The sequence below is a fragment of the Pieris rapae genome, chromosome 2 (assembly GCF_905147795.1).
Source record: "Pieris rapae chromosome 2, ilPieRapa1.1, whole genome shotgun sequence".
Classification (NCBI taxonomy): domain Eukaryota; kingdom Metazoa; phylum Arthropoda; class Insecta; order Lepidoptera; family Pieridae; genus Pieris; species Pieris rapae.
The window spans coordinates 68,068-90,320 of NC_059510.1; the positions used below are offsets into that span (position 1 = coordinate 68,068).

The window sequence follows — 22,253 nt, forward strand, 5'->3', positions numbered from 1 at the left end:
TTTTTAAAGAAAGTAAAGCTCTGAAAGACTTAAGGAAGTGAATAAATAATCGATTTTTATTTTAATCGATTATTTTTTTCTTACGATCGATTTTTTGTAATCGATTTTATTAATTGTAAAAATCGATTTTTAATAAATCGATTATATGAATTAGGCATTTTAAATCGATTTTTGTAACGACGGACAAGATATATGGCAGGTACACCAGCAAAAAATAATGGCTGCTCATACGTCAATGACCAAAAATTCAGAATTAGACTTATATATTGCGGCACCATTATCAAATCTTAAAATGGACCCTCTCGATTTATGGAGAAGCTCTGAAGGAACTTTCTTAAAGTTAACTGCCTTGGCTCTGAAACACCTCTCAGTTATGGCCACTTCTGCACCAGCTAAAAGGTTATTTTCGAAAGCGGGAAATATTGTCAGAAAAACTAGGAACCGCATTTTAGGAAAGCGATTGCCAAAATTATTATTTTTAAACTCTTTGACTGAAGACTTATGGCAATAATTTTCTTAAGTTTTTTGATTTAATTTCATTTAAAGTGTGAAGAAAGCTTTCTTTTCTTTTTCAATGTTTATACCTAGCAATTATCGTTTCAGTTACTACTTAAACTAATCGGTTTATTTCACTTTGATTCTAGTCGATTGTTTAGTGATACAAAACATTTGTGACAATTATTTATTTTAGTTTTTTTATTATTTAAACTCAAAGCTTGAAGAAAACTTTTTTTCTTTTTCTAAGTTTGATACTTAAAATTATCATTATGTTTACTACTTAAACTAATCAGTTAATTTTACTTCGATTCTAGTCAAATGTTAAGTGATACTAAACATTTGTGGCAATTATTTATTTTAGTTTTTTTTTATTATTTAAACTCAAAGCTTAAGAATAAAATTATTGTGTTTTTTAGTTTTAAAACATACTAAACATTTGTCATTTTATTCATTATTTACCCTTATCAGTTTATTTTATTTTTTTAAGTCAAATTTTAAACAATACTGATGAATAATATATCGAACAAGCATTTTTCGTATGAAAAAATCGAAATAAAACAAATATCGATTATTTCCTCGAAAATCGATTTTTCACAAATCGATTTATCTTGAAACAAAAAGAATCGATTATTAAATAATCGATTTTTTCGACTTGAGGTCACATCCCTAGTCAAAGACTTAGTAAAGTTACTAACTCTCTCTATGTTTGTTTTGTTTACTGTCATGTTTTAAGTAAGAACGGTCAAAGTAAGTCATGAAATCTCAAAAAAAAAGCCTCAATTGTTATCGGCTGCCAGCTGTCACTGTGTTTTCTTCTTGTATAATGACTAACTCATAAGTAATCTGTGGTATTAACATAGCAATAAGCAGAGATTTTAGTCAGTTTACGATTATGTACAAAAAGATTATCTTTGTTTTTAAAACTTTAAACAATAATAATCGAGACGTGCGTCCGCCGTCGTAAACAAAAAAGGATTCTCTGAGGCATTCTAATCTCAAATCATAACACAGTAGAAAAATGGTTGGTGATCGTGAGCGAAGTAGACATGGTAGCATGGAAAGAAAGCGAAGTAGAAGTCGGGAACGCCATCGAAGTCCATTATATTATAAAGAAACAAAAGCAAGTAACAGAATCCGAGAGGATAACAGAAATAAACCTGATCGTAACCGAGACCGAGATGGAAGCAGAGATCAAAAAAGAGGAAGGAGCTCGTTCAGAGGGGGTGAAAGTGGAGGTCTTGGAAGTGGTATGATGAGCTTGTTATTTGACATATAGATTAATTTTATCTGAATTTAATGTGAGCTATTAAAAAGTACTTCCATAAACATTCTGTAGTATGGTCAATTCATATCACCAGTTAAATTTAGACTGCTTTACTTGGTTTAATAAACAAGTAAAGGCTTTTAAAGGTTTAACTGCAGCATTTTTATAATAATTTTGTTTTACAAATAGTAGAGTAGTTTTGAGTCTAGTTACTTATTATTATACATTGCAAGCTTTGCTATTTGTAGACTTACACATTAAATCATTTAAGAATGATGGTGAAACAAAATCTATCTTCATAATAGGCAACAAACATACTTGCCTTGTTTTACTTGAATGCAAGGTCTCTCAACATAACAATATAGGTATTACTTGAAATCTGATAATCCTTGTATATAGCTGAGTACAGCATACTACCTTGACTGACCACAAGTATGGTCAATCTTAATTTGATCAATTTGCCTGTGTTATGGGTCAAACAAGAACATGCATAATAACAATTTTGGATTCTAATAATAATAAAAAGTTTAATTAATATAGGTGTACAATACATTGATTACATGCATAGATAATCTATACAATTTACCAATAGAAAAGTATATCAATCTTTATTCAATAATGAATTCCTCTATGTGTTAAGAACTTAGTTATTTATTTAACTTCTAGGGTTGGGCAGTGGAGGTCTGGCTGCAAGAGGTCGTTACAAACCTCAAGAAGAAGAGTTTCTGGATGCACGGAGAGAAGAAAGGGAGAGAATCGGTGAAGTTGGGGTTTCTTCTATTTGGGGAAAATCACCATTGAGGCCTGAGTAAGTCATCTTTATCACTATCTGCTGGTATTAATTGATACTGCTGTTCATTATGAATACATTATTAGATCTTAAAAAATATTATATATTTATCTGTAGTTTCGTATCATACTGGAATTATATTATTTGTTGTAAAGATAATCATTTACAGTTCTGAAGAAGAACCAGATTCAAACTCGTCCGAAACGAGTAAGAAGAAGAAAAGCAAAAAGTCAAGCAAAGGGACAAAAGAGAAGTTGAAAAAATTGAAGAAAAAGTTAAAGAAGGTAAAAAAAGCCCGTAAGAAAGCCAAAAAGAAACGAAGAAGCTCGAGCGAAGATTCCAGCGCCGACGAGCAAGAGGTGTGGGTGGAGAAAGGCAAAGAGGAAGAGGCTAGGGCGGTCGTGGGCGACGAAATCATCGGTCCCGCGCCCCGTTCCGGCCCACAGCTCGGCCACAAGGACTTCGGACGGGCGCTGCTGCCGGGCGAGGGCGCCGCCATGGCCGCCTTCGTCGCTGAGGGCAAGCGCATCCCGCGTCGAGGCGAGATCGGCCTCACCTCGGACGAGATCGCCTCATACGAATCCGTCGGGTACGTCATGAGCGGCAGCAGGCACCGCAGGATGGAAGCGGTGCGAATTCGCAAGGAGAACCAGATCTACTCCGCGGACGAGAAGCGCGCGTTGGCAGCCTTCAGCAAGGAAGAGCGAGCCAAGAGGGAGAACCACATACTGGCGCAGTTCCGAGAGGTGCTGCAGGCCAGGCAACGGTCGCATCATTGACCACGACATGTGAAACATTCACAAACATAAATATATTTCAATGGCAAAACGACTCTCACCGTCCGGAAGAACGAACTGGAGTCTAATGTAAATAAAAGAAATACGTTTTAAAAAGAGTTTAATTAAAACTTAACAGTACGGTATCTAAGGACTAGTCCGCGCCCCGACTCGTGCCCTCCAAGGCGGCCAGTCGCCGCTGGGCGGCGGCCAGTTGGTCCGTGAGCACCGCCAGCGCCGCCCTCACCGCCGCCAACTCCCTCCTCGCCGCGCAACCCGCCCCGCACCCCGCCGCCTCCTCCTCTCGCGACTCCCGCCGCTGCGGCGTCACGGCCACGAGGCGCGTGAGGTTGTTTCTGTTGAGCACGATCTTGAGAGGCCTCGCGCCCCCGCTCTCCTTCAGCAGCAGCTTGCCCGCGTCTGTCCTCGACACGAGATGGGCGTGCCGTCATTACGTATTCAATAACACTTATTGTTTTAAGAGAAAACAGAGCAGAAGTTTACCGGACAGGCCGACGGTGCGTCCGCTTTGCAGTGCCGTGAGCAGCGTACTGCCGGTGTCCGCGGGCAGCAGCGTGATGCCGTGCCGCCGCAAAAGCGCCGCCGCCGCCTAAGCACACACTTCCCTATCAATATACATCACTTGATTCGACAATTGATAACACTGGAGTCGAACTTTCCTTATTTTTCATGTCCGCCCCGGACGGCTTGTCCTCTTGCGTTTTAGCTGGCGATTTTAATTCTGGTCCTGTCGAACGTAAAGTTTGGTTAGACATTTTCATGTACTCTAGGGAAACCCATTCATCCTATTTAACCACTTGACATTAAGTCACATAAATTTCTTTTCAGCCTTTAAAGACCATCACTAACAGTCATTCTTTTGGTCATTTTAAATCAATGAATAACAACAATTAAACAAATTATAAATAACGTACCAGGAATGTCCTCGGTCACTTCGGGTGATAGCTTCTTTTCTTGCACCAACTGATCTGAAATTTATCACTGTGTTTTACTTAAAATATGTAGATCTTTCAATGTTAAACAATATTATATTAAATAGTAAACAAGATGTCATGGGTTCATTGGTACCGGTGGCGGCGTCGAGCTCGGCGCGAGCCAGCAGCGCCACGAGCGCCTGGTGTCCGCGGCGCAGCGCCAAGTCCTTGGGCCGCTGCCGAAACTTGCAACGCAGAGACGAGTCGGCCCCGGCTTGCAGCAGCGCGAGCGCCACCCCCTCGTGGCCTCGGGCGGCGGCCCAGTGCAGCGGCGTCATGCGCAACATGTCTCGGCAGTCGGGCGGCGAGCCGTGCGCCAGCAGCAGAGACACGACACGCTCGTGGCCGGCGTGGGCGGCCAGATGCAGCGGCGTGCGCTCCACTTTGGTGCGCGCGTCGCGGCTCACACCGGCGCGCAAAAGCACGGCGCAGGTGTCAGCGTGATCGTTGGCGGCGGCGAGGTGCAGGGCCGACGTACCTAGCCAATCCGTGGTAAAGGGCGCGCCGGCGGCCATTAGTTCCAAGACGAGGGCCGTGTCTCCCGCACGAGCCGCCAGCAGCAGCTGGCGCCCGAGCTCGACTCCGCCCGCGACCACCCCTGCTCGTCCGGCACCCGGCCCACCCTGTTTTATTATCGAATACTAAATGTTGCTTTATTTCTATTCCAACTTACAAAATAATGCTGAAAAATTATACTTTAAAATATAAAAGTTTCAGACAAGAAACGATAAATTAAAATTAAAAAATCATTAATTATTCATGTAGGTAACATAATGTACACTTATGAACGTCAAAAAAAGAAATATACTAATATTGAATGCTTCTAATTTTACATTTACTGCCAGTTCTCACAAGGGCGTAGAACGGAAGAGAATAATAAACTCTCCGCCACTCTTTTTAACCGCCAAGTTTTTTCTTTTACACAACGTTTGAAAAGGAGCTGCAACCATTACACCATGTTCCATATGACATCTTGAGTTATAAAGAATAATAAAATAAATTAAAAACAAATATTTGTCCTCTATGAGCAGGAGGCATGGTGAAATAGGAGCACGCACTTCATTCTCGTGGGAACGTTTTTGATGTTCATAAGTGTACAGTACGTAACCTATATGAATAAATGACTAAAAAAGACTTGCAACACGCAAATAATACTATGTATTTGCGTGTTGAAACAACTAATATCAGCGCATACACGAATTCAAGTACGACCAGTCACAAATAGCACCCGTTCACGAGTATGACGCATGGCCAGCCATCGGCCCCCTCGCCATATTTTAGGGAGACGTTAAAATTGTAATTTGCGCGCTCAGCAAAAGTTAAGTTTTTTATATGAATATCCCATTATTATCATATTCTTTTTACTGTAAATTGTCAAATATACATTTTTTTATAGTACTAAAGAACTAAATAATAATTTTACGTCAATTTCAGTTAAAAAATCGGTAGTGTATCCTATAAAAGCCGGTGGTTCCTTATAAGGCCAATCGAAAATTTGACGGTTTTATTAGTTTTAGTAGTTAGATTATATTATAGATATCTTTAAATTTCTTTAACAAAAAGGTTATGTCTAAATATTGCTATAAGAATAAGTCAAATGAGTTGAAAATTGAACAGAAGGTTAAATTTTATAAATTGAAACTATTAATTTCAGATTTCAAGAATGTCAGGATCAAAACCTAGACAATGAGATATCTTATTTCATTTTCTAGGCTTTTTAAATTTAAGTTAAAAAAAGGTAAGAAGGTAAGAAATTCAAACAATTGACTAGAGTAGTCAGGATGTAAGTTTGTTGATAACACAGGTGGTGAGAGGAACTATATTACTATAGATATTGTCAATACATACTGACGTGGTGGCTGTTACGCTAGTAGGTACAATAAAATTATTAATTAAATAATATGATTTAAACAGATTAAGCATTTGTCAACCAAATTTACATTAAAGTATCCACTAACAACCAACTTTTTCTTGGATTTTTATTTGTATAGGACTATAGGTAATATTTTTTTCAAGCTATCATATTGAGCTAAAGGAGGGCTATACAAACTAATAATGTTTATCATAAACATTATTAGTTGCATATGTAGTATGCTCCAGCTCCACACAAGAAACTTTAATAAAAAATTTCACATAGAGGCTCACTATGTCCTTCCTTTCTTAAATTTTTTTAAAGCAATATTAATGAGCCACTGCATATGACATTTCATCTGCAGAACAAACTACCAATCCGATGATTACAAAAATTGAACATAAGTTCATACATTATTAGGCATATTTTTTTAAAAAGATTAATATTAACCTAAATTGGAAAGAGAAATTATTTCTACACTTTCACATATACCTTATATTTATAGGCTAAGTCTACAGTGTGATTAATCAAGATTTTAAATGGCATTAAAAGAATGCTTAAATTAGAATTAATACACTCAATGAATTTATTACTTACAGTAAGCTGAACCACATCTTCAGAACATAGCTCTGAACTCATCTTGTACTAAACGGCATGCTCTGCTCTTGATTATCTGTAAAAACCACTAACTAGTTAAATTTTCTGCAGAATTCATGACAAATATAAGTTGCAATTCTTCACTCACCAAATTTTGACTAACATTGTTAGTATAAATGTATGTGTTGTTTAAGGTATTTCATTCAAATTAAATCTACATAATTAAATATTAACTAAAATCTCCAAAACAAACTTTGCTAAACAGGATATGGATATCGGGCTTTTTTTATATATGTTTAATTATATACTTCCTTTTCCAGTCAACAACGGAAGTTATTTAACATGACTACGAAGGATGTTATGTAAATTTGAAAATTATTACTTACAAAACGTAAATAAGCACAATATTTTCTTTGGGTTCTAACTGAAGATACAAGTAATTTATAGTTACCATATCAGTATAAACAGTTAAACACCTATTAATGTCACATTTTAATGTTTTGTTAGCATAATATCTAGATTATATTATATATTATATTCGTTTATCTGTGGCTTTTTAATACCATAGCCATAAATAGTAATTTGAGTTTTTAATAAATTTAACAAATGTGAGACAACAAACACTGAATAAAAACTGCTAGATTATGAGAAACAAAGTTATTTTTTCTCCTTCGTCACCATCAGCTGAACAAAATGATCAACATACACAAGCAAAAGTATAATTTACCGAGTGTTGTGGACTGGGATTGTTTCAGAATAATATAATCTTAAACAAGTATGTAGTAACCAACAGTCTTAAAAAAAACCTATTTGTAGTCTTATCATAGTAGTAGTCGTATCTTTATTTATTGTCACATGTGAAAAAAAGGTGAAATGAAAACTCGTTTCAAGTTCACTATTAGGTTCGAAATATATATTTTAGCTCTGTTTATGTTACACAAAAGCCAAAGTTTGACGTCAGCGCAACTGTTTCCGGGGCGGGTTCTTCAAACGGGGCTGTACGAGTTCATGTTGGGAGCCAGTTTAGCGACATACAGGAGGCACTTAAGTTACTTAAGCCAAAAAAGGCAGCTGGCCCCGATTGGTATACCGCCCTATATCGAGATTGTGGCGTTGTACTTGCTGAACCTCTGCTCCACATTAATGACTTGTGTCGCAAAGCAGCAACATTTCCCGCATCTTGGAAAAGCAGTCGGTTTATCCCAGTTCGGCAAGCTAATATTAGCCCAGTAGTGGACAGTGGCAAACAGGACGACGTTGGCTATTTCGACATTAAAAAAGCTTTTGTTCGATATGTTGATCCATAATGACGAGCTTTTTCAGAAGTTTGCACATATAGGATTCACTTCACAGTTATTAAACTTTATGACCAATTTTATGGAAGGGCGAACGCAATACGTGGAATACGGCAGTAATTTGGGACCGTGGGAAGAATACCCGGGCTACAGATGGCTACCATAAAAACTTGACCATGGCTACGTACAGGTGACCTGGTGAAGGCTGCTATGGCTGGGTTAAATTACTATGGTTAAGAAATATTTTAAATTTTTGGGTCATTTATAACATTTGATGATAATGACTCATGATCAATAATCAAATTGATTTGCTTTTGTTATCTTTTTGAAGTGAAACTTCTTTAGAATCGTTGTGATTTCAAACCGGATGCAACGGAAAAAAGCGATAGTAAAAATAGACGGAAACATAAATTCATAAGATTTAACGTGGGAGAAAATGAGGTAGGAGGCATTATACAGCCTCTATTTACTGCCGGTTTTTTCATTTATAGAATTTCAAACTTTCGATGTTTTAGTTTTTGCCAAATGAAGGATTTATATAAAATAAAATATACCTACTGTTTTTAAAGAAAAGTTTAGTACATTTAGAATGTGAAAAATGTTTAATTTATATATGATTAATTATAAAAACTTTGTTTTTGAAGGTTTCACTTCAACCACGTGTGAATTGACATATTATGTATGTTTTTTTGTGGGGTATTTCTTAAGGTAAAAACTACCCCACAAAATATGGATTTTTTTTCTCATGGCAATATTAGTGACATATAGATGTAAATTATAAAGTTATGTCGACATTCGCTATCTCACAAGCTGTACGCTGATGCCTGGTCTAGACCATAATCCGTCTACGTTTATATACGCCACTGCTAAGGCATTTTGTCTAAGCCTCCTGGAAGCCATTTATCAAATTTGACTTTTGCATATTGTTTTATGTCTACTAGCTGTGGATATTGTTTGGATATTAGATATCTGTGTTTAAGACTCATTAGTCATTATGTTATATGTTTTAAATTTTATTAAATCTCTGGATTAACTCCATTTTATAAGTTGAAAGTTCATAAAAATTTACTATAGTATCCATTGACATATGATTGTTTTTTGTTTGCAATTAACAAATGGCATTGGGCTACATAGTTGCTTAAATATTTTTACTGTTATTAGTAATATTTATTTTAAATTATTATCGTATTGTTTCTTTTCGAGCAGTCGTTTATTTCTTATTTAACCGGTGGGCAACATGAAAGTATCGGTGCCTAGATACTCGACATGTTTGGTGTTTCAGATGTTATTTATGTGCTGTGATTTGTTATTTAATTGTTGGAGTCTCTTTCCAAAGAGTCGTGGTGGACTTCTTCTGTTATTCTTGTATGAAAAGTTTTTCTTTTATCTACGACTATATTATCAAATCTTCTAGAAGTAAAAAAATAATAAATGTCGTTAGTTTTCAGGATTTGTGCCTTGTGTTGGCAATAACATCAATTTTGATACCTTTGTTCTCTACATATCTTTTTCAAGTAAGTGTAAGCTAAATAGTAGATAATAATTAGACCGAAACTTTCACACTGCTTTTGTGTTGTAATTGTTCTTTTGTTTGATGCAGGCTGGGTTAATGGAAGTTTTGATCCGCAAATTTAGAATGGCTGGAATTGTGATTTTAGCATATTTTTTGCTGTCCATTGCTTTGCAGTCTGCATGGATGATTGAAAAGTGGGATGATACAGAATCCGTCTCAACACCCCTTGTAATGGTTTTATTTACACTTCAAAGATGCAGTAAGTAATATTTGTTATAACCTTACTATTAATAAGCATTTGTGTGGTAGTTGCTAATCAAATTGCTATAAATTATAATGATGTTTCAGTGGCTCCCGGCTATTACTTCTTCTATAAGCGTGCTTCACTCATGGTAAGTGACCCACGCTTCTATGAGGATGTCGACTGGATCAACCGAAATAGGACTGAAAAGTAGACTCAAAAAACATGCCACAAAGAAACGCTAATGATGAATAATGATGAAATCATATTAACATTTATCAATTAGTTTAATATTATTATTTATCTGTAGAGGCTGCTCTCGTGCCAGGTGTTAAACCTTAAGACTGTTTACCATATTAGGCTACAAACATGAATAAGAACTTACTTTTAGGGAGTACTCATAAATAATCATAATATCTAAGAAGTACTCAAACCACCTGTATCTCTAGGTCTACATTGATCTCATTAGGCATTAGTACTAATCCTATTTAAGGAATGTGATTGTAAACTTTAATTCTAGTCTTGTAAGCTGATCTCAATGCTGTATTATTACTATGTGAATAAATGTGTGTAAATGAAATTGTTATTTTAATTTTTTGACATCACAGAATGCAGTTTCAGGAGCACCAAAATCCAAAAATATTTTTTAACCAAATTTAAAACTAAAGAACACAATTTACTGATTTAAGGAGGGAAATTTCAATTGTCAACATTTCAATCTTCATTATTTTATTTTAAAATTATCAACACTTATAACAAAATTGTTTTAAATTTAAAATAGAAGAAGCAGCGTCGCAGCTAGAATACTGTTCTACACAGTGGACAGTTGGACTTCTGGCTAGTTTTGAACCATTTGCGCTGTGAAACAAAATTGTGTGAGATTTCGATAATTAGGTATGAAATATGAAAGTCAATTACTGAAACAACGTTACTTCGCCCGTCGGGTATTAGCTTGGGTGGGTACGAGGAGCTAAATATGATCGCAATATCGAATCAGAAATCGAATAAGCGACAGGCACTCACGAGACAGGCCGAGTGGAAGCGGTTGTTGCAGGTGTGGCAGGGCACGTTGGGCAGCCGCGCGGTGGTCGGGTGCAAGCGGCAGTAGCAGATGTAGCACTGCGCCGCGGCATCCACGCGGCAGCGCAGCGCTTCGCTCCACAGGCGCAGCGCCGTCACGAGCCAGCCGTTCTGGTAAGCCAGGTACACGCGCACCCAGTGCAACTGCGAGGCCGGCGAACGCTGCGGCGGCGCCTCTACGCGGGGCGGCTCCAGCGGGTGCGCGGCGCCCAGAGTCACCGTCATCTCCACCCAGCGCTCCTCCACTCGCGCCCTAGCGCGCACCTCGACCTGGCCGCCGACTCGCGACACCGTCACCTCGACGTCCTCCAGGTCCTCACGCGCCCGCTCCTTGAGGCGCCGCAGCTGCTCCTCGATCAGCGGCTGCGCGACCGCGAGCGCGACGAGGCGCCGAAACGCTTCGGCGCTCCGGGGATTCGACGCGCTCCAGTGGGCCCTCACGGCCGCCCCGGCGCTCCGCGCCGCGCACAACACGACGCGGCAGGCCACGCGGCCCGCGGCCGTCCGCTCGTCGGGCTCGGCCGAGAGAGGAGGGTCGGTGGTGAAATAGTCGGCGACGCGGGGCGGCAGCGCTCCGCCGTCGGGGCCCGAGGCGCGCTTGACCTCCGCCGGCAGCGCCCGCCCGGCCACGGAGAGGACGTCCCCGATCGTCTCGCTGACCCTGCAATGAGCCCTAGCGCGTCATCGTCCGCTCGCGATGCCTTTCGGCGGTCGCTCTCCCGTCGGCTCACCCGAGACACTCGACGTAGTGGTGGACGAGATCACGTCCGGCGAGATCGGCGTGGCGCAGGGCGGCCAGCGCCGTCAGGAGAAACCCGCGGGCGCCGTCCCACCACTCGGCCGGGGGCTCCTCCTCGGGACGCCTGGAAAGTCGAGATCGAGCTGCAGATCGTCCGACGAGCGACTCCAACTCGAGACGGGAAACGATCGAACTCACCCGTCGTCCGGCAGCAGATCGGGCGCGCGACGCTTCAGGGCCGTCAAGTAGGGCCGCAGCGAGAGGGAGAGCTTCGCGTCCTCTTCCTCGCTCTCTCGCTCGCTCGCCGATTTCAACTTTGCCACTGAAAAATAACATCGTCACGGTCGGAACGCGAGAACGATCGCGTCTCCGGGTGGATCGGCGAGAGAGCCTCACCGTCTTCGAGCACGAGCGGTTTGGCGAGAGTCGCGAGCGCGGCGTAGGCCAAGCGGTGGACGGGCGCCGACGCGTCGCGCGACAGCGCCTCTAGAGCGGTGCCGGTCAGCCTCTCCAGCGACAGGTCGGCGTCTCGTCGCGCCGCCGCCGTCAGCTCCCAGCGCACGAAGGGAAGCGCCGCCGCCACCGCGTCCGCCAGCGCCGTCTCGGCCGCCGTCGGTCGGCCCCGGCCCGGCGCGACGGCGCGCTCGAGGAGTCGAGCCTGCAGCGTCGAGACGTCGGTGTGGGCGGCCGGGGCGAAGATGTCCCGCCACTCGGCGGGCAGCGACGCCACGTGGGCGCTCGGGAGGCGGCGCTCGCTCTCCTCTCGGACGCTCTCCACGAAACCGGCCACGCTCGCGAAGAGCCCGAGGGCCGCTCGGCCCGCCGCGGCTATTTTGGTGCGAGGCAAGAGGTCGGGGGGCGTCCCGGCCAGAGAGGCGAGCGCCGAGCAGAGCGCGATGTTGGCGAAGTCCCAGGTGGCGGCGTCCAGGTCCCAGGCGCCGGCCTCCACCGCCTCGCGTAGCAGATCCAGCACGCCGATCTCGCAGCTCACGACGCTCCATGGCACTTTCCAGTAATCTCTGTGCGAACGAGAGTCGGTCACGTCTCGTCTCTCTCGTCGAAGGACCGGGAACGAGGGGAAAGGCGTCCCTTACCTGTCGTTGAACATCTTGTCGCAGTACTTGTAGTAGTCGTCCATGAGGGGCTCGAGGCCGGCCGACGCCAACGCGGAGGTCAGCTTGCGAACGAACAGCTCCTTGCGCTCCGAGTCCGCGAGATCGGAGGCGAAACCCTGCGCCAAGTACCAGCCTCGGATCGCCGACAAGTACCGTCCTCGGACTCCGCCTTGAACCTAGGGAGGGAAGGATGTTTCGTTCGTTAGTCGGACACTCATCCAAAAGAAATTCATCCGTTCTGGAAGGTAAGATATAAAGCGTATTGTCAGACAGACCTGTGTCACGTGGAAAAAGCCGCTGCGAGTCACGATTTTGTCCAGCAGAAGCGGGTCTAAGACGGCCCCGTCTGAACCCGCGTCTCCGCCCGGCTCGTCCCGGACCCCGTCGATTCCCTTCGTCCCCGTCTTTTCGAGGTACAGTCTGCGGGCGAAGGCCCAGTAGTAGCCGGCGTCGAAGGCCCGCTGAGTTAACGACTTCGCCAATTCCTTCGCGTCCTCCTCCCGAAGCAGCGAGGTCGCTTCGTCGATCGCGGCTTCCACCCGCTCCTTGCAGCGTTTCACGCTTTCGTAGAACGGGGCCTGAAATGGAAATTGCGCTCTCGAGACGTCGGCGTACGTCTCGGCCGCTTCCCTCGCGAGCAGTCAGACCGCGCCTCACGTGAACGTATCCCTGGCAGAGAGAGCGCAGGACGGCCGCGTCGTGCAGGACTTCCGCGAACGCCTCTCGGAAGCACTCTCCGGTCGGCGCCGGCTCCGCTTCCTCGCTCCGGCCTCTCAGCATTTCGCACAGAAGACCCGCGCGAAAGACGAGCGCCCGAACGAACGGAGCCACGTCCCTCGAGTCGGGGTCTCTGCAGTCCTCCGTCTCTTCCCTTTCTACGATTTCCGAGAGACCTCGGGCGCGTTCGTCCCGGACGGGACAGAGCAGGCGGCCGGAGACGCAGTCGGCGCGAAGGGCGAAGCCCTCCACCGTCCTCGTCGACCTCTCGACGTCCACGGCGAGCAGGCCCTTCGCCGTCTCGACGAAGTCGCCGGCCGCAAGCAGAGGCGGGCAGAGGGACACCCAGCGCTCTATTCGGACCGGGTCGAGGCTCTCGTCTCTGAAACGATACGCGAATTTCATATTTTTAAATATTATTCTCCTCTAAAAAAATTTATTTTATTTATTTTATAATATAAAAAACGGTGTGTATTATTAATTTTAAAGGATAACCCTCTCCAGCCTCGCCGAATGGGTTAAGTACATTGGAGACCAGGCACAACTATTGAACTTCAATATGCCTCTAACGAGACTTTGCTTCTTAAGGTAGTAACAGCGACACTAGAATCGGTAAGACTCCCCGTTATTCTGGACATAAAACCAGAAAGCTTTGAGGATCTACGTGCTCCCAAAATCTTGTGAACTTTCATTAATAACACCCAAATCTCTTATGCTTTTAACCTCTTATACATTATTTTTAATTTTGTTTTATTTTAAAAGGCGAACTAAGCAAACACTTATCAGAACACATGACATACAGATACATCCCTGTGCATCAACGACAAGTGTGCACAACACTTAGAGGGAAACTTTAAAAGTAAAAAACCAATTAGATTAGAAAATACAAATGTGCAAGTTAAAAATAAACATAGATTTTTTATCACTATCTTATTTTACACATGATTGTGTTTCTACTCACGTGTTTGCCAGCAAAGCGTGTAGTCGGCGACGCGCGTGCGCCGCGAGGCGGGGCCCGCAGAGGACCTGCCAGCCTTCGCCTTCTTCTCCGCCCTCTTCGCGCTCGTCAGCCTCCGTCGGATGCTCGTCTCCGACCTGCTAAGTCGGGCAGTTGTTTCATAATAGTCTTTTTGTAAAATCGTTTAGTAAAAGAGTATCTGACGACCGTATCGAGGCTGCGGTCGAAGAGCAGCTCGGCCAGAGGAATCGCGATGGACGCGCGGTCGGTGCCGGCCAGGGTCCGGCAGACGTCGGCGGCGGCCCGGCGGCGGACGGGCGGTTCGCTCAGCGTCCGGACCACCCCGGCGACGGCCTCCTCGCTCACGCGCACCTCTGCGGATCAGACGGAGAGCGCGTCACGAGCCATTCGTTGATTTACTCGCGGGGCCGATCCGACGGATGGGCCGCGGCCGGGTTACCTCCGTGGCGAGGCTCGAGGCAGTCCAGCACGAGTCGGTCCGCGTCGGGTCGTCGCCGGCGACTCAGCGACACCAGCGTCGCGGCCACGAGGCGACCCCGCAGCCACTCGCCGGCCGGTCTTCGGTGCAGGTCCAGCGACGACGAGATGATCCACTCCACTACGACCGGCGACATCTGCCCAAACGAAATAATTTTTTTAGGCGACGAAGCCCCGTGGCCTCGGACGCGGGAAGTCCGAAATCGTCCGTACCCCGTCGAAAGAGTCGTACGCGAGTTCCAGTTCACGGTCGGTGAAATGGGTCGCAGCGAGAAACAGCAGCTGCACGAGCGCGCGGCACCGCAGGGCCTCTCCGCGGAGCCAGGCGCGCCAGAGCCGCTCGTACAGCGCGTAGGGGCCTCCGCCGACCTTCGCCCGCGCCACCTCGGCGAACAGCCTCTCGTCGCCCAGGCGGCGCAGCGCCGAAACCAGCGGCGGGAAGACGGCGCGGAGCTCCCTCCTCTCCGCGCACTCCAGCCACGCACGGCAGCCGACGCTCAGGAGCTCGGTGACTCCGCGCGCGAACCGCTCCGCGACGGCTTCGTCCTCGGGACCCGCGTCGCGTCTCTCGGGTTCGTCGGCCGCTTCGTCGTCGAAGCGCAGCACCTTCTCGCTCTTTCCGTCTCCGGCGCTCAACGACTCGAAGGCTACCGTGTGCAGGTTCAAAAGAGCGGCGACGTCGTCGTCGGACGGCGAGACGGCGTCTATCTGCGCGACGACGGTGGCTCCGAAGTTTTGCCAGAAACATCTGATCATTTTGTCGCACTCGTCGTCTCCCGTCTCGGTCGACCGTCGCATCCAATATTTGACCAGAGAGGCCATTTTGCCGACCGAATATTTGATCAGATGCGGTCGGGCCGCGGGCTCCGGCGAGGCGAATATCTTCTGCAGCCATGTCCTGTGAGCCTCCGAAACGGCTTCCGTGACGTAGTCGTGTCTCTGAATGGAGAGAAACCTCAAGAAGTCCGCCACGCTCGTGATCCAAATTTGACGCTCGCTTTTCGAGTTTAATATACTCTTTAGTTCTAAACTGAAACAAAGTTCAAATCGTTACGACTACACATATAGTTTTCATGTATGATATAATATTAAAATGATTGAAATGAAATAAAAAAAATAATTAAAATTAGGTTTATATTTACTCTAGTAGTTTATTATTATTTCTCCCTCACGACTATGCTTCAGCGCACTCCGTTGAACGGACTGTTGAATATTTGACTATGAGAGAGAGAGAGATTAATCTAAGAATCTGCCTTTATCAGTGGTTCCATGGAATGCGACGATGTGTAGAGAGGAACGGGGATTACTTCGAAGAACAATAACTAGTTAGTATCTTCTCTGAATAAAGGCTTACATTATTATTATTATTATACCCACAACGTAGGGACTCCCTAATGTGGGGATTAGATCAATTTTATCACTACCAGGTGTCTGTAATGAATAAAGATAAAGATATATTTTGTAATACGATACGATGAAGATGAATTAACTGAATTTTTCAAAGAATAGTACTAAATTGAAACGTGCGGGCGTCGCCACGGGCGATCGATCTAACCGAACCGTGTTTGACCCTCACGCTTCGAGTTATGCTCGAAACGTTGAGCATTACCACATATTGAAAATCTTATTCGGAAGTAATACAGCAAAATGACGGCGCCCGGCGAAGATATGGAAATGGAGAAAATGGCAGAAGACGAGCTAGCCAAGCTGCGGAGACAGTTTCGCGTGATGGAGGTGGACCGCGGCGCCGTGGGTAGGAGCGCGCGCCCCGCTCTGCGTCGCCAACGCGGACAGCTGCGCGCGCTGTCCGCCGACCTCGACCGCATCTGCGATCGACTCCAACGGAGCAGAGGGGCCGCTGCGCTGCTGCGCTCCGAAGACCGCCTCCGGTTATTGCTCGCCGAGCGCGACGAGTGCGCGGCCCGCGTCAGGGAGTCGCGAGCCAACGTCGCCGAACTTGATTTTCTCTCGAAACAGGTGCAGAAAGAGATCAAGCGACTTCGGTCGAAGGGGACGGCGTCGGAGAGCGACGGCGGCGCTCTCGGCGATCGGACCGTCGTCGCTCGTCTGGAGAACAGGCTCAACACCGCGATCACCAAGTTTGACACCGTCAACGGCGAAAACTACGATATGCGTCTTCGAATAGACCGGCTCCTGCGCGACCGCCAGTTCTTCAACGGCCTCCGGAAGACTCGGATGAGGAGGCTGACGGAGGGTAAGGCTGAAATACTGGAGCTGGTCGAGCAGGCGATCGGGACGTACGATCAGCGCGAAGAGTGGTGCGCCAGGTTGGAAGCCCTCGAGGAGAGAGCGGCCGTCGACCGCCGAAGACACCGGCTGGAAGTCCGAGAGCTTCGACGGCGACTCGACCACGGGGCGAAACTCGAGGAGTTCCTGCGCACCAAGGGCACCGTCAGGCTGACCGCGGCCGACGCCAAGGCCGAGGCGAAGAGGCTCGAGCGCCAGGAGATGGAGACGCGGACTCGCGACAACTACGTCGACATCCTCGACGCGCTCGAGGAGTACGCGGGGGAGACGGACGTCGACCGCCTGATGCAGGAGTTCACTCGGCGCGAAGAGGAGAACTACGCTCTCTTCAACTACATCAACGAAGTCAACAGCGAGCTGAAAAATCTGAGCGACAACGTGGAGACGCTCGAGGCCGCCGTCGCCGAGGAGCACGCGAAGCGTCGGGCCGAGCTGAGCAAGCGACGGGACAGTGCCGGGGCGCTGCGCGCGACCCTGCACGAGAAGAGGGGCGAGAGAGAGAGGCTGCGGGTCGCGTGCGACAAGACGCGGCGGGCGTCGGCCGAGCTGCTGGGCCGAGTGCGAACGCTGGCCGCGGCGGCTCGGTGCGACGCCCTGCCGCTGCTCAGGCTACTGGGCCGCTCCTCGGACGTGAACGAGAGCAACGCGCGGCTCTACGTCGAGAGCCTCGAGCGACGAGCGGCGGAATGCGCGGAGGCACTGCGGGCGGAGGAGCGCCCGGCGGATAGCAAGGAGCGCACGCCGCGCAGGCGGCGACGCCCGGAGCCCTCCCCGCGGCGGTAGCCCCCGAAACTCACCCGGCGAACAGCGCCCTCGTCAGGTCGCGGTACAGCTCTTTCGACCGCAAGTCTTCGGGCAACCGCGCCAACAGCGGCAGCAGGATTTCACCGGCCAGGCTCGCGTCACCCCAGGCGCCTGCGAAAGACGTGTCGAATGAGAGGAGCCGAGGAGCCGAAGCGACTTCGTTCCGAAATGGGCCATACCGTTCTCTATGGTGTCTAACAGTCTTTTAAGCAGGAGATCCTTTTTCTGCACCCACTTCTGCCACTCCTGAAACAATATCGGTCACAGTTAAAACGCCGTTCGGTCGGTCTAACGAGTTCGGTGGACATCCTGACTACAGACCTCGACGCGCAGCATCATCAGAAGTGCGGCCCAGCGAGCGACGGCCACATCGGGCCTCCTCTCGGGCTGCGCCAAGATGGCCGCGCTCAGCCGCCCGCCGACCGCGTCGCCCAGCCGCCCGCCCTCGCGCTCTATGAGGCGCCCCGCGGCTTCGAACCATGCCGCCCTGAACAAATTTCGTGTCGTCACCTCGTCTTGTCGAGCAGAAAGTTCCTTGTTAGCGGAACAGTCAAGGTTAATTTCCAACATAGCGTAGTTTATTTGCCGAAAGAGAAGGGGAAGTACTCGACCACAGTGTACATTTGAGGTTACCTGACGTGATGGTCGTCGTGCGCGTGAAGCTTCCAGAAACTGGCGGCCGACAGCAGCGGCTGCAGCGCAGGATCCAGCGGAAGGTGCGGAGGGAGCAACCGCAGCAGCAGGCCGAGGGCGCCCAGACTGCCGGCTCTCACTCGCGACGCCGCCGACTGTCTCTCCTCCGGCGCCTCTATCCTGTGCAAGGGGACACAGTTATCGGGTTTATGTTTGGTTGACTTCTCCTATTATTTAATTACTCACTTCTTATTCAAAATTGCTTCAGGATTTCCGGTTAGATTGTCCAGGACAAGTGCCATTATCTCTGTCTTGCAAAATGCTATCGCTTCAGATAATTTTGCTCCCGGGAAAGTACTCTACGGACACATTAGAATAGTTATTTCATTGATTGTGGAACGTAAAAGTAAAATGAATAAAGTAAATGAAGTTGTTAATTGTCTTTTATTATTATTATTAGTAATTATATCAACTGATTTCAAAAAAAATAACCCGATGACCAGACATCAACATACTCTTCAGTCAACAGATCTACCAGGAGATGACATGGTACCAGACATTATGCTAAATGAAGTAGTAAAAGCAATAGCCTCACAGAAACAGGAGAAAGCTCCTGGTTCAAAGCTCTTTACATATGAATTTCACATATGGAGCAAATAATTAATGCATTGGTACACAGGTGAAATAAGAGCCGTGGAAGGTGTCACATGGAACTGAATGGCCCAGGTCAGAGACCTTTGCCAACAAAAGACAAACAGACAAGGTTGTCGAGGGAATAAAAATTAAACTATATTGAAATACATCTTTTTCAATACAAAACATGTATATTCTAGAATATAGTATCTTGACTAAATAAGGACAACTAAAGTCTAAAAGAGATATATTATTATATTATATATTGTAAAAATAGGAAATTAATGAAATAATACAAAAGCACATTTTACATTGAGATAAGTGGAGGCAGTATGTCTTGAGGGTCCGTAATCATCGTGAACGGCCAGCAGCCACACAGGTAGCAGACGTCTTAAGTGCGGAGCAGCGCGCCGCCCAATGCGGCTGAATATTGCACCATTGCAAGCCTAAATTTGTTATATTATGTTCCATCATTATAGTTGAAATATTAAGTAATTATTAATGTTGACATGATAAAATACACTAGACCTCCCCACTGTTAAATTCAAAATACTTAAATACTTATCTGGAAGGCCTTAAATTTAATTATAAGCTTTAGCAATAGGTGGTCAAATCTAAAAATCTTTTCTCCTATAGCTAAAGCTCTAAAGATCTGAACACCTACTTGATTATAACTAAGATAGTCTGATTTATAAATATAAACATGTCTATCTGTGGTTCAGAGATCATAAAACATGACCGTGTCTACATGTTCTAGGGACGGCACCACATTTTTTTATATTTTCATATGTAAGTTGATGTTGACATGTGTTTGTCCTAATTTTGTGGTCCAATAAAAAAAAAAAAAAAAAGAAACCTTCCAAAATTTCTAGTTAACTCTGAATGGTTTTGCATTACATAGGAAATTAATAGTCCTAAATAATATAAACAGATAATAGAGTGCAGGTAATTTATAACATTCAATAATTGTCTCAATATATACCTGTGTAAGCTCCCGAACTTTTCGATCATTATCAACAGTCAGCATCAAGTAAAAAACAGTCCAATTAGGAAGGGCAGCCACTACCTCCTCTATATCACTTTTATTAATCAACTCCAAAAGCTCTTGTAATGCCTATTAAAAACAAAATAAAATTATTACCAGAGGTCCATCAATGGTTTAATCCATCAATCCAGTAATTATGGCAGAAAACTTAGTCTTTACTTTAATTAAGATAAAAATGAAAAGGTGATAAAATATATAAAAGCAATTAATTTAAGTCTGTGACTTACAAGTACAAGTTTGATGTACTCATCAAAACACATTGAGAGAAAAAATATTGATATTTATTTTTTTGTTTATTAATAATACTTTACAACTAGATAATTTACCTTTATTCTGGTAATGGGATCCTTTTTGTTAAGTTTTTTAAAGGCTAGTATAAACTCATTAGATAAGATATTGTCAATTATAGGTGTCATCGTTGGAAACAGAGCAGGCACCATTTTTCCAGTACTTAAAGCTCCAAATGTAGAGTCTGTATTTATAACATTATTAAGCAATTCTGCACTGCGCCCACTACTTGATGGCTATAATACAAAACACAATGTTAATTGGTATATTACACATCTGTAAGTAGATATCAATATTTATTCACAATATTGTAAGAACTTACTCTGGCATTATTTTTAGTTCTTTGACTTTGTTTTGATTTTCCACCCATGTTTACCAGAAAACAAAAGCTTGAATGCAAAAATTATTCCAGGTGTGGAAGTCTTAACTATGAACTGAATGTCGATAATTGATATGGTCGCGTTACTAAATTTTTTTGGTTATGCAAATGCAATTCTGAATTTGTTCAATATTCTGAAATCACATAACACTATAACAAATATTTGATTTGGTCTTGGTGTTGTAATTTCAATCATATGGAAATATTTTATTGCATACGAAGTTATTTTGACCGCCAATGACAGATGACACAAACATTCGTGCAGTCAAATGTGTTATGACTTATGACGCTGTGCGCAAATAAAGAACCACAGAGCTGGGATCAGGTTAGCAGTGAAATACTTATTCATGTTTTTTTTATTAGTTTCCGATTTAGAAAGAAAGAAAAATCCCAAATGAAAAGTCTGTCATTTCAAAGAGTTCCGACAATTAATCAGAGACTGATCGAGAGTTCTGACCGCCCTAGGCTATTTATCGGGATGCGGCCTCTCATTTGTTTTTTCAGATTTTTTATTGTTTCAAAAAAATCACATTCTGTGTGCAGTAGCGAGAGCGCTGTTAGTTTTTGCTGGCGGAGTGTGAAGTGCAAGTAGCTTTTAACTGTTTTTAGTGCTGAAAAAGACCTTTGAAGCTGCAGTTGGTAACACTTATCTATTTTGGTATCATTACTTTGATTTTTTTCCAGTTTTTACAATTTTTTGTACCGTCGATTCTTCATCTAATTTGGATACCAAAATCTGCTTGTACTTCCAGTTCACAGTTCATTTAGTATATGTCTCGGTCTAGTTGAAATATTCAGGGGATGATGGATAGGATCTAGCGAAGACGCGATTTCAGCTCGCCCTAGTACATATATCGTCGTGCCCTAGGCTGCAGCCTAATTGGCCTAAGGATTAATCAGGCCCTGCAATTAGGTTGACAGTCGGAACAAGTTGCAATGACGATTCCGCACGTGTACTGAACAATTATTTTTAATACAAAAACGAAAAAATTAAGCATTTTAATAAAACTATTTGCATTTTTCTCTTCTGCCCACGCAATAAATTCGTCTTATGTAGCGAATTTTTTGCTTTTCTGATAAAATGTTCTCCGAAGCATTTTGTACAATTACACTAAGTTTGGGTGGTGTTAATTCAAATAAAATATCATCGAAATAACTCATTTTGTGCAACAAACAACACAACTCGCATGAACATTTTTGAAAAATGGCGCCAACCGTAAAATAATATGAGCATAGATTTTTTTTTCTAAAAACCAACCACGAAGTTTTTTACTA

At 44.7% G+C, this 22,253-nt stretch overlaps 5 protein-coding genes and 1 long non-coding RNA gene across 12 annotated transcripts; 4 read left to right on the forward strand and 2 right to left on the reverse strand.

The window, feature by feature from the left end:
• Nucleotides 1-1,315: 1,315 nt before the first annotated feature.
• On the forward strand, nt 1,316-3,445 carry LOC111001842 (NKAP family protein CG6066). Of its 2 annotated transcripts, none has more exons than XM_022271884.2 (3): nt 1,316-1,745; nt 2,435-2,570; nt 2,722-3,445. In XM_022271884.2, exons 1-3 carry the CDS (start codon nt 1,517-1,519, stop codon nt 3,329-3,331), a joined length of 975 nt encoding a protein of 324 aa, XP_022127576.2. In that variant the 5' UTR covers nt 1,316-1,516; the 3' UTR covers nt 3,332-3,445. The 2 variants fall into 2 exon arrangements, with proteins under 2 accessions (XP_022127576.2, XP_045489229.1); XM_045633273.1 differs by having other exon boundaries at nt 1,320-1,745; nt 2,429-2,570.
• On the reverse strand, nt 3,362-7,289 carry LOC111001841 (poly [ADP-ribose] polymerase tankyrase). 6 transcript variants are annotated; one of them, XM_045633255.1, is made up of 8 exons: nt 7,039-7,111; nt 6,921-6,967; nt 6,773-6,848; nt 4,418-4,964; nt 4,264-4,317; nt 4,009-4,076; nt 3,833-3,938; nt 3,362-3,748 (listed from the first exon to the last, which is right to left on the reverse strand). In XM_045633255.1, the coding sequence occupies exons 3-8, from the start codon at nt 6,812-6,814 to the stop codon at nt 3,483-3,485; spliced, it is 1,083 nt and encodes a 360-aa protein (XP_045489211.1). In that variant the 5' UTR covers nt 6,815-6,848; nt 6,921-6,967; nt 7,039-7,111; the 3' UTR covers nt 3,362-3,482. The 6 variants fall into 6 exon arrangements, with proteins under 6 accessions (XP_045489211.1, XP_045489213.1, XP_045489208.1 ...); XM_045633257.1 differs by lacking the exons at nt 6,921-6,967; nt 7,039-7,111 and adding an exon at nt 7,224-7,289; XM_045633252.1 differs by lacking the exons at nt 6,921-6,967; nt 7,039-7,111 and adding an exon at nt 7,159-7,282 and having other exon boundaries at nt 3,363-3,748.
• Nucleotides 6,856-7,237, forward strand: LOC123690177. Its single transcript, XR_006750975.1, has 2 exons — nt 6,856-6,966; nt 7,038-7,237. It is a non-coding gene; the product is annotated as an uncharacterized LOC123690177 (long non-coding RNA).
• A 1,618-nt stretch (nt 7,290-8,907) lies between the features above and the next one.
• On the forward strand, nt 8,908-10,401 carry LOC111001843 (transmembrane protein 138). The gene is made up of 4 exons (XM_022271885.2): nt 8,908-9,432; nt 9,509-9,581; nt 9,668-9,839; nt 9,929-10,401. Exons 1-4 carry the CDS (start codon nt 9,305-9,307, stop codon nt 10,033-10,035), a joined length of 480 nt encoding a protein of 159 aa, XP_022127577.1. The 5' UTR covers nt 8,908-9,304; the 3' UTR covers nt 10,036-10,401.
• Nucleotides 10,402-10,533: 132 nt separating this feature from the next.
• LOC111001844 lies at nt 10,534-21,234 on the reverse strand. The gene is made up of 21 exons (XM_022271886.2): nt 20,922-21,234; nt 20,638-20,835; nt 20,249-20,380; nt 19,578-19,712; nt 18,880-18,992; nt 18,634-18,813; nt 18,322-18,487; nt 18,180-18,246; nt 17,994-18,111; nt 15,142-15,958; nt 14,891-15,065; nt 14,638-14,804; nt 14,434-14,567; nt 13,413-13,854; nt 13,031-13,333; nt 12,735-12,931; nt 12,037-12,659; nt 11,839-11,962; nt 11,633-11,764; nt 10,845-11,562; nt 10,534-10,679 (listed from the first exon to the last, which is right to left on the reverse strand). Exons 1-21 carry the CDS (start codon nt 20,967-20,969, stop codon nt 10,620-10,622), a joined length of 5,049 nt encoding a protein of 1,682 aa, XP_022127578.2. The 5' UTR covers nt 20,970-21,234; the 3' UTR covers nt 10,534-10,619.
• On the forward strand, nt 16,576-17,987 carry LOC123690665 (coiled-coil domain-containing protein 63-like). Its single transcript, XM_045634408.1, has one exon. The coding sequence runs from the start codon at nt 16,576-16,578 to the stop codon at nt 17,977-17,979; it is 1,404 nt and encodes a 467-aa protein (XP_045490364.1). The 3' UTR covers nt 17,980-17,987.
• Nucleotides 21,235-22,253: the final 1,019 nt, after the last annotated feature.